At 51.0% G+C, this 11,603-nt stretch overlaps 1 protein-coding gene across 1 annotated transcript in view; it reads right to left on the bottom strand.

Annotated features, from left to right (window-relative positions):
- Positions 1–1,127: 1,127 nt before the first annotated feature.
- The window catches only part of foxo6b (forkhead box O6 b), a gene marked incomplete at both ends in the record, with an annotated part of 24,750 nt that continues 14,274 nt past the window's right edge, over positions 1,128–11,603 (bottom strand). The window contains one exon of the mRNA XM_083680060.1: positions 1,128–2,855. Within this exon, the coding sequence (XP_083536186.1) occupies positions 1,128–2,855 (1,728 nt within the window). The remainder of the gene's footprint in view (positions 2,856–11,603) is intronic.

Here is an 11,603-nt window from a genome sequence, read left to right as displayed (position 1 = left end):
GAGAGAGGAAGGAGGTACAAAGGGAATATTTGCATTTCTCCTCTCCTCTCCTCCCCCACCCCCTTCCTCCCTCCCTCCTCCCCCATCCTCATCCAACCTCCCATTTAGTGCAGAGTGACTTTAATCATCACTTTCGCCAAAACACATTAAGCCGGCGTGTCCGGAGGTGGAGGAGGGAGGGGGTGGGGGGGGGGGGGCGGGTGGGGGGGAGTAAAAGAAACAGAGAGTGGCGCATTAGATTTGCAATAGTGATGCATCACGGTGGCATTACTTTGGAGATTAAAGAGGAGAGGCTGCATTTCAATGGAGAGATGCTGATGGCTGGCCTGATGGATGACTGTCCTCATGGACTCTGCTGGGGGACGCAGCAACACACCACGAGGGAGGGGGGGGACTCACACTGACCCTGAGGAAGACAACCCCCCCCCCTCCATCCTCCATCCTCCATCGCTCTATCCCTCTATCTCTCCATCCCTCCACCCTTCTATCCCTCCGTCCCTCCACCCCTCTATCCCTCCATACTTCCATTCCTCCACCCTTCTATCCCTCCTCCCCTCTACTCCCCCCGTCCTCCCGTCCTCTCCTTCCCACCTTCCAACCCGTATGCAAAACATTCGGAGAACCACATCTGCCGAGAACCTTTATTTATGCGGTTTGTTTGATCCTGTTCTCAAGTAAAAAATACCGCCTTTTTTTTTTTTCACGAAGAAGAGATAAGTGGTTTGCATACATTAAACTTAAGCCAACATACAATGTGTCTTCCTCTGGTCTTTGCGGTACTGCATCTGTTTGAAAGTGTGGATGTAAAGTGCTTGAGAGCTTAGGACAGGCAGGGGAGATGAGAGGGGTTGGGACTAGAATAACTGAAGGACATGAACCAGGGGGAGCAGTCTTCGAGATCGAGAGAGAGAGAGAGAGAGAGAGAGAGAGAGAGAGAGGGGAACAGAGGATAGCAGGGAGTTAAAGGGAGTCCTCAGGAAACAACATGACAATACAGATTTGTCCTTTTGTCTCAGAGTAAAAGAAATCACAGTCAATCAGTCATTCCAAGGGTACAGCCGTGGCCAGTGCCCGCAACTCGGCCTTCTGGGTAACCTCCTCTGCCGTGTCTCTCGGGCCCCCTGGGTTCACCCGGGCACCCAGCTCTGGCTGTTGTGTGCCTGTGGCGGGATCGCGAACGCCCCTATGCTCATCCCCATCCCCATCCCCACCCCTTGGGAGAGAGAGCCGTCAAAGTTGAAGTCCATGCCCTCGGTGTCCATAAAGTCATTGAGGAGGATGGACTCCACGTCACAGTCCAGGCTGTTGGGGATGACGTCCATGTCCAGGTCCGCAGGCATCCGGTTGAGTGGGTTGTGTTGGTGGCCGTGGTAGCCAGCACTCTGGGTGGGGTGGTGGTGGTGGTTGTGGTGGTAGTAGCCGTGCCAGGAGTCCATCATGCCCTGGGGGTGAGCTCCGGCGTAGGGCTGGTGGCGTGGGTGGGGGTGGGGGGCCGAAGCCAGGCGGCAGGGGTCCTGGGGGACGTCAAGCACGCTGGCCGGGTTGGGGGGCAGGGAAGGGGCGGTGGGGAGGTGGGCGCGGGGGGGGCCGTAGTGGCTGGGCGTTTTGAGGCTGTAGGGCTGGAGGATGTCGCTGGTCACCCTGGGGGAGAGGGCCTGGTGGCGGGGTCCGCTGTGGAGGAGGCTGTGGATGTGGCTCTGGGTGGGCCGGGGGTTGTGGTCATGGTTGGGGTTGGGGGTGGGGTTGACTTTATGGTCGTGACTCTGGGGGTAGTCGTGGCCTGGATGGAGTTTGTAGTCCAGGTTGGCGTGGTGTTTCGCACCGTGATTGTGGTTCTGATGGTGGCTGGGGTTCTGGTCGTGAACCGAGCCGTGGCCGTTGTGTAGGCCGGGGTTATGACCTTGCTCGTGGTTGTGGTTGTGGTTGTTATGGCTGTGATTGTGGCTGCGGCTCTGATTGTGGTTGTGCGTGTGAACCCCATTGGTTGACTGTGTCAGGAGAGTGTGTGTCTCCCCTCCTTGTCCCAGGACCAGGTCCTTGCTGCAGTACTGCGGCCCTCCGGTGAGGAGGCTCTGCAGGGCGTTGTTCTCCGAGTAGGCCCTTAGGGGGCGCTGGAAGCTGGCCGGCTTGTTCTCCTGGATGGTCTGCATGGGGGCGTGGTGGCGCAGAATGCCCAGCGAGGGCTGCCCGTAGACGGGCCCACAGTAGGAGCCTTCTCCCTTGGGATGGCCAGGGCCATACGGGTAGCCGTTGCATTTGAGCTGCGGGGCCTGGGGGTACCCCCCCTCGTCCAGGCTGATCGCCCCCGTCAGGTCAGTCAGCTGGGGGAGCTCCACCGAGGGGCAGTGGCCCCCGGTCCCCAGGGCCGGGGAGCGGGTGCTGGTGGGGCTGGGGTAGAGGCGGGGCGAGGCCGAGCAGGACAGCCCCCCCTCCTCCGGTTCGTCAGGCTCAGCCTCGGCCAGGATGGGCGACAGGCAGCCGCTGAGTGTGGAGGCGGAGGAGGAGGTGCGGGAGTGGAGGTCCGTCCAGGCGTCGTACTCCTCGCCCCCCACGCTGACACCCCCTTTCCCTGCTGGGCTGCCGTGTTCCGGGGAGCCCTCTACCCCCGGCCCGGCCCCCCGCCCCCGGCCGCGGCCCAGGCCCATGGCTCCGCCACCGGGCTTCTTCCCTCTGACGCGGCCCTTGGTCCTCAGGTACTTGGTGCCGCCGTTGTCGATGGAGGCAGCCCGTCTTCTGGGTCCCTTCCCCATCTTCCCCCCCTCGGGGTTCAGCATCCACCACGAGCTCTTCCCTGTCCCCTCGTTCTGCACACGGATGAACCGCGTGTGCAGGGACAGGTTGTGTCGGATCGAATTCTGTACGAGAGAGATAGATGGGAAAGGGATGGGGAAAGAGAGAGGAAAGAGAGAGAAAAAGGAGGAGGGGAAAAAAGAGATCAACATTAACACTCGGGGGAACATTTAAGATCGAATAATCATTTCTTAAAACACACAATAATTTCGAAAAATGACTAAACTATTTCACCTGTCTGGGAGAGAGAGAGAGATGGAGTGGAGAGTAAGGAGGGCAGGGAGCACTCAAGCGCCTCGGAGCAGCACCGCCAATCGATTCCTGACCAGCCTCTCTCTCTATCTTTCTCTATCTCTCTGTCTCTCTCTCTCTCTCTCTCTCTCTCTCTCTCTCTCTCTCTCCACGCACGCTCACTGAGTCATAATACAGTGGAGGGTGCAGCCAAACACACGCCAGAGCCTCCACATCAAACCATCACCAAGGTTACAGAAATGAATCACGCGTGGCAACCCAATCACAGACACCCTGTATCGATCGCAGGGCCCCTCTCTCTCTCTCTCTCTCTCTCTCTCTCTCTCTCTCTCCGGAAAATATGAAACCCGGAGAGCAGCGAGCCAGAGACGGAGAGAGTGTGGAGGGAGTGGGAGGCGCGATTTGGCACAAGGAGGGAAAGAACACCAGCCAGAAACGGAGAGAGGAATCATCAGAGGGGGAGAGCCTATTTAACCTCCCAATAAAAACCATGACACAATAAACATGACCCAGGCTTTGATAGCTCTGTGGATATTACTGGTGGAGTGCATCTCTGTTGTAATTGGTCTTTGGGGGGGGTTTGGAGGAGACGTTCAGGGTGGGAGATTGTACGGCCTTCCTGACTGTACTTCTGAGGCCCTGTGTGTGTGTTTGTGCAGTGTGAGTGACTGCTATGTAGTACATCTGAGACTCTTCAGCAGCACTTGAAGCCGACGCCAACCTGGATGGAGCCTAAGAAGGAGCTAAGCTGGCCTAAAGGAGAGCTTAGTAGGGATGCATATCATCTGAGAGAGGCTAGCCAGAGCTAAGCACACAACGTGCGGCCAAATCTGCCTTAATCGTCGCCTTGCTGTCCTCTCCGGCATTCCTGCTCTTCTCTTATGCCATGTTTTTTCTCTCTCTTTTCTCTCTCTCCTTCACCGCCTCTCATTTTGACGATTTTCCGAGAAAATCTCGAGTTATTTTTCTGTCTTGATATTTATCTCTATCTTCTTCCGCCCCTTGTTTATTACCTGTGTATGGGTTCACCATCTCTGTGTCTCTTGATGTCTCGAGCCCACGGGAGGCTGCTGGAGGTAGAAATCGGAGGCCGGGGCTCATTGTAATGCATGGAACGGAATGAGGAATGGTGTCAAACACGTGTTTTCGATACCATTCCTCATTCCGTTCCATGCATGAGGGCCCCGTCCTCCGATTTCTGCCTCCACCAGCCTCCCCTGGGCTCGAGCCGTTCTCTCTATCTTCATCCTCCCCTCCCCGCCTCCTGGCCAATTTTCTCTCCCTCAGCCCCATTCATCTCTCTCTGCCCTGGTCCTGGCGTATCTTGATCACACCATTGCTCATTCTCTCCATCCTCTGCGTCCACCCTCTCGTCACCCAGCAGTGACACACGATTTCCATTCTCCCCATTCACATGGAAAAAGCAAGCAAATAACCAAAACAAATTGGGAGATGCAAATCTATTTTCAAGAGCCTCACCTCTCCAGGCAATCTATACCACTGCCAGCCTATGTGCTCCAACAACCCCTAACTGGAGACCACAGAAAATTGGACGTAGCCTCGAATAGATTATGCCTCTTTTGTTGTCCGACGTATTTTTGGGGAAAAAAAAGCATAAAACCAGAACAAAAGATAATAGGTTCCTCACAACATCTACAGGAAAATGCAGCGCTAAGTGGGTTGCAAATCGATGCTGAATACTACCTACCATTTTCATACATGCTGCTCAAAGGCACCCCCCCCCACCAACCCCCCAGTGTGACTTATAAAATGGCAATTTTACCCAAATCCTCCAGTGAAAACATGCTGCTTTGACTCCAGTCTTTTTATAGGAGTTGAGATCGGATAAGCAAGATGTATTTATGTTATTTTGCCCCTCAGAGGGGTCCTCTCCTAAAAGCAAGGCTGCCAAATTGCATGAGCACACTGATGAAATAGCCAGATGCACAGTGGCAACAGCGACGAGGTACACAGAGGGGCTCAGACTTAATCAAAGCCAAATTGAATGATGGTGATGTGTGTGTGTGTGTGTGTGTGTGTGTGTGTGTGTGTGTGTGTGTGTGTGTGTGTGTGTATGTGTGTGTGTGTGTGTGTGTGTTTGTGTGCATCCATGCGTGTGTGTGTGTGTGTGTGTGTGTGTGTGTATGTGTATGTGTGTACATGTGTGCGTGTGTGTGTGTGTGTGTGTGTGTGTGTGAAAGAGCAAGGCCACGGATGGAGAAGACCTGCGTCAGGTGATCTGAGAGCGACGCCCTGACAGGTTTCTCACAGAGACAACGACGGCTCCAGCTGGGGGTAGTCATGGCAACAGAGTAAACCAAAAGAGGGGGAAAAATGAAGTGTGGGGGAGAGAGAGAGAGAGAGAAAGAGAGAGAGAGAGAGAGAGAGGGATGGAGGGGAAAAGAGAGAGAGGAGAGAGAAGGGGGGGGGCAGATGCTGTTTGATGCTGCAGGCAACTCCGAACAGCCTTTTATCTGAGTCTGTCAGATTCTTGTTCCCTCGCCACAAAGGAGGCTCAATCACCAGCCGTCACGATGCCTCACTACCTGTGTGGAGTGGCAGTGATTAGCAAGTCAGCAGTGATGAGCAAGTGTGTGTGTGTGTGTGTGTGTGTGCTTGTGTGTGTGTGTGTGTGTGTGTGTGTGTGTGTGTGTGTGTGCTTATGTGTGTGTGTGCCCGTGTGTGTGTGTTTATGTGTGCTTGTGTGTGTGTGTGTGTGTGTGTGTGTGTGTGTGTGTGTGTGTGTGTGTGTGTGTGTGTGTGTGTGCGTGCGTGTGTGCACGTGTGTGTGTGTCTGAGCGACCCATAATACCACCACCACTCCCACAGCACCACTACTACCACGACAGTACCCTGGGACGCACAATTATTACCTCACTCAACACAGCGCTAGCCCAAGGGGGCTAACACCGCCGCTTAGGCACAACCAGGGTACAAATGAGCCCCTTAAAGTGGCGGACCACCTTGTCATGCAGATCTCACTCTCACACTGTAAATCCTGTACCCACAGTGCAGTCTCTGCCTGAACTCTGTCACACAGATCTGTCCTGAAGTGGAGAAGCCTTGTCCCCCGTTTTACCGAACTAACCAGGCCATTCCTTTCCCCTAATGCAGGGAGAGATTGAGTGTGACAGATGGAATGGTGAATGCCTTCAGATCCAGTTCACTTCAGATCCGTCCCTCCTGGAGAATGGGTTGCGTAACAGCTGGGTCCAATACGACACATTATACAGTGTATAAATAGAAATAGGGAGTTTGACCCAGACGCACCACTGCTCTCAGTCTGAGTCAGCGGCTGGTCAGGTCCAGCGGTTCGCTAGAGGCCCCTCACGCACACACGTGCGCGCATGCGTACACACACACACGTGCACACACACACACACACACACACCTTCTCTCTCTCTCTCTCTCTCTCTCACACACACATACACACACACACACATACACACACACACACACCTTCTCTCTCTCTCACACACTGCCTCCGAAACCCCCCCCCCCCACTCCCCCCCTCCCACCCGAAAACTGGCAATCATACTTAATCCCTCTCCAGCCTGAGTAATCCCCGACAATCTGAGGCTAATCCTGGTTAATTCTGGGCACTCCTCAGCTGGGTTTCACCCTGAAACCACAGCGACAGAGTGGGGATTGGTCGGCTCACGGCGATCGAGGGTGGGCGCGGTGTGGTGATGGACGTAATTGGTGGGCAGTTTTGGGTAAAGCGAAAGAAAAACAAGCACAGGTTTCATCATTCAAAATACGGCCAGATTGACCTATCCATGTCAAGCTAGCCGTTGCCGTTTCTGGAGAAAACATGTTTGTTTCCCCAGCGGATCACGATTAGCCGAACGGTTTATGACGACCACTGCCTTAGCCATGTTGCTTTACAGACTTCCGATCCCTCTGCTGGTAGCGTGTAATCAACCGAAACGTAGCGCGTTCAACAGTTGTTCACGAAGAGAAAGAGAGAGAGAGAGAGAGAGGGTAACCTCCTGTAAGAGTCACCAGTGAGCTCTATTCAATCAGCTCAACCAGACAGAAGCCTTTCTGGAGCTCACCTCTCTTTAGCGGTAATGGATCCTGATCAAGCGCCGCCTTAATCCCACTTTAAAGAGACAGAGACTTTTTCCCACACCTCAGACGGCTACCTATCACAAGTACAGTCCCTGGCCACACCTTTCAGTTACACACTACAATGTTTTGGTGCTACAGTCAGTGATGTCGTAGAGGGTAAAAGTGGTAAAACGGTAAACACACACACACACACACACACCTTCTCTCAGTCAGTGATGTTATGGAGGGTAAACACACCTACAGGATGTTTATGCACCTTTTTGGGGGAGTGAAAAACAGCTTTTACTGTACCCACCTTACTAAATGTACTGCATTTTAACATTAACATTTGTCATTTTCTCTCTGGTGTAAATGTAATGTAAATGTGCCAGGTGTTTCTCCACCTTCATCCCTGGTTACAGTAAAAAAGTATAAGAAACGATTTGAGTCCATCGGGCACAAGATATTCAGGAATATACAGCTCAAACACCCTTCTACTGTCAACACACACAGAGCACAGAGAGATTTTTAACAAAGATACGTTTCGACCTCTACGGGAGCTTCATGAAATTCATGGGAGCGATTTCACTGTTGTGCCGGGATACAGTACTACTCTCCTTATTTTTCACGTTATATTATATGTTCCCTGCACCTGTGGCCTCATGTGAGGACACTGCCACCCTGACCTGTTGACACAGAGGGCCTTGTTATGAGAGACCAGAGACACACAAGGCCTTGTAATGAGAGTAGAGACATAAAGGGCCTTGTCATGAGAGATGCAGAGGGCCTTGTCATGAGAGATGCAGAGGGCCTTGTCATGAGAGAGCAGAGACACAGAAGGCCTTGTTATGAGAGTAGAGGCTGTTGTCATGAGAGAGTAGAGGCTGTTGTCATGAGAGAGTGGAGGCTGTTGTCATGAGAGAGTAGAGGCTGTTGTCATGAGAGAGTAGAGGCTGTTGTCATGAGAGAGTGGAGGCTGTTGTCATGGGAGTGCAGAGGCTGTTGTCATGAGAGAGTGGAGGCTCAACTAAAAAAACAAAAGGTAACTGATAGGTATTTACTGTACTCTCTGCCACAGGGAAGTATGTAAACCATACTGAGAGGAACACGTTGCGAAGCTTTTGCCTGACAGGACATTTTTATATTCCGCCTTTTACCGCTCTATTCTCTGCGGAGAGTTTCTGTGGACGGGAGGTTCTTCAGTTTAGAGGATTCAGTGGAACGCCATGTAGTGAATTTTATAGAGAGCGCTCTCTCTCTCTCTCTCTCTCCCTCTCTCTCTCTATTTGCTTCACATTTTAAGGAGCCTCCTAAATAACAGCGCATTCCACAGGGCATTCTAAAGAAGAGTGTTCTGTTCTACATTCCGTGCAGGGTGTTTCACTCGACGTACTCCGGACGATCCGCGCCTGAGCGTTCAGAGGCCCTTGTTCTATGGAACGTTCCTGAGAGCTAGCAGGGACTTGTGAAAGCTGCTTTCCGCCGTACTCACAACCATTATTTATTAATCCATTTCACACAGCCAGGAGTCATTATGCACGGTCCTGTCAATGGGTATCTCTCTATGCCGCGCATTTACTTGATAATAAGCAGGAGTGGGGGAGAAGATAAAAGCGTTGACTGCGTTCATTGTGGAGCTGTTTTCTGCAGGCGGGGAGACTTAAATGAGAGCAGCCAGGCTCTGTGTGGGAATGGGTCTCGTCTGCTAAGCCTGTCTGGAGGCAATCGATGGAAATTAGTCAACGCTAAAGATCCACTTCCTGTGACTGATGTCACGGGCGGCACTTGTCTCTTTGAAAGGAAATAAAGAAGTGGGGGGGGGGGGGGGGCTGGGGGGGGGGATTAAAGGGGTTGGAGAAGGTGTGAAGGGGGAAGGGATCCTCGGCTGGGCCGTGGGAGGGAGGGGGCGAGGGGAGGGGAGGGGAGGGGAGGGGAGGCGGAGGGGAGGTGGGGGGGGGATACAATGCTGGTGGATTGCGGGAAAATAATAGGTCATCTCAAGCTGCAGAATGCGAGGTTGCAACAAAGATACATGCTACACTAAGGTAGAAGCTAGGGTAGTTTCTGTAGTCGTGGTAATATCAGGCAACACTTTAGATGAAGCTGTCCTTATACCTGTGTAGTCACACTGTAGTCGCTGTAGCAACAACATACTATAAACATGCTGTTACATTGTGATACGGCAATTCACGTCTTATGTGGAGTTGAGAGTTTTGTGTGGTTACACAAATGGGATTAGGAACAGTCCTTATTCTACTTACCTAACAACATCAACTAAAAATAAGAATGATTCTTATTCTTATTATTTGTTATTGTTATACAACACACTTTTCATTATACAAGAATAATCTCAAAGTACATAAAATAAAATAGAAAATGTGTTACAAAAAAACAAACAAAAGCTAAACAAATATATATAAACATATCATAAAAGCAGCAATCAAAGACTAAGAGGAAGGCCAATGTACTGTACTACTGTCCTGCTGTACATACTGTAACAGCATGTTAATACAACGTTGTAAGTAGTGTCATTACAGAGTTACTTCACATACAGAAACAATAACTGTAAAGTGTAATGAGTAGTAATAATATAAATAGTGATGTAATGATTACAAAAACAAAGTTGTGAGAAGAATGTTATTCGGTCTGAGTAGAAATGGCAGTAATGTAGTAGTATGGTAGTTGTACTAGTACTGTTGACTTGCTAGTGGTAAATCTAGTAGTTGAACTAGTACTGTTGAAGTGATAGTGGTAAATCTAGTAGTTGAACTAGTACTGTTGAAGTGATAGTGGTAAATCTAGTAGTTGTACTAGTACTGTTGAAGTGATAGTGGTAAATCTAGTAGTTGAACTAGTACTGTTGAAGTGATAGTGGTAAATCTAGTAGTTGTACTAGTACTGTTGAAGTGATCGTGGTAAAAGGAGTGGTTGTAGTAACAGTATCAGCGCTAGCTGATGTAGCAGTGCTACCAGAGAGGAGGTCAGATCCTGAGAGGAGCACCAGTCAGCAGTGGGACTGAAGCCAGCCCTCAGGCGACAGAAGGCCTTTCACTCCCCCTGTTCCCCGTGGAGCTGCCGCGCTCTGGGGAAGGAGAGGGGAGGGGGGGGCGGGGGTTGAGGGAGGGAGGGAGGGAGGCAGCGTCTGGAGGCTAACCTGAGAGAGGTAGACAGGAAGGAAGCCTGGGGGACCAAGGGGCGGACATCGAGCCCGATCCCCAGCGGACCCCCGCCACTAATTGGAGCTGCCGGCCTGGCTGGCGAGAAAGCTTTCCCCACACAGGACAACACAAGGAGGAGTGGAGAGAGAGAGAGAGGGGGGGGGGGGGGGAGCCCGGGGGCGGGAGGAGAGGCCAGATAAAAATAGAGCGGGCAGATTAACGAGCATCTGAAAGCAGGGCAGGGGATCGGAAAATCCTCTCCGTGTGCCAGCACTGGTCTCCATCCTCCGGCCAGCTCCAACCTCGAGGCTGGGTGACGGACACAGCGAGGGCACGGGCGTAATCGTAGGCTACCGCCGGCCTCTGCCCACCCACCACCACCCCTCATCCGACATATCCGCCCGCCCGCACCTCCACCACAGAGAGCCGCCTCCCCTGAGCGTTCACACATGCCAGGTGGAGCGCTGAGACACCTGTGGGAACATCACGCCCTCCTTCACAGGAAGCTGGGAACAGGCTTCATCACACCTGTCAGCATGTGTCCCCAGCACCAGGCACCTCTCCTCAGACTCAGCCCCAGGAGAACAGGGGAGGCTGAGGCTCAGATGTCTCTGATTGCTGGTCCAGGGACCCAGGAAGACAATCACACAGAGATGGAGGAGAGCAACCTTTGAAATACTGATATATATATACTTAATATACTATATATACTACTTATACTTATACTTATTATATATATACTTACTATATACTATATACTAAATATACTATATACTAAATACTGTGTGTGTGTATGTATATATATGTATATATATATATATATATATATATATATATATATATATATATATATATATACTAAATATACTATATACTGTATATACTAAATATTCTATATACTCAAATACTGACCCAAATCACCCGATCAAGAATCCTTTCACTCTTCCCTTCCCCAGGAGTCTCACTACATTACATTGTATCTTATTCAGCTTGTCAGTCCCATTCCAGTCAAACACCAAACCCACAGAATGTATTTATAATTTTCCCTATGGTGTGTGTTTACTGTACAGTACACACTCAATCATTCTGGTGTCACACTTGACTGGTTTCTGTGTCTGAGGGTGAGGTAATGTGAGCTCAATGCAATGAGGCGCAACACAAAGACTTGACTTAGTGCTTATACACTATAGTGAGTTACAGTACAATCTCCACACAGTGATGTCTATATAGAGGTATGGTACATGACACTGAACCTCACATTAAATGTTTAAGTGGTTTGATCCCATCCATTCTTTTGACTAATTAAATGCATTGAAATGTGAGAAAGACTTTTATCCTTCAAGAAAACGG

Source organism: Argentina silus, assembly GCF_951799395.1.
Source record: "Argentina silus genome assembly, chromosome: 11".
NCBI classification, from domain to species: Eukaryota; Metazoa; Chordata; class Actinopteri; order Argentiniformes; family Argentinidae; genus Argentina; species Argentina silus.
Note: the sequence above shows the minus strand (reverse complement) of the source record. Positions and strands in the feature narration are given on the sequence as shown.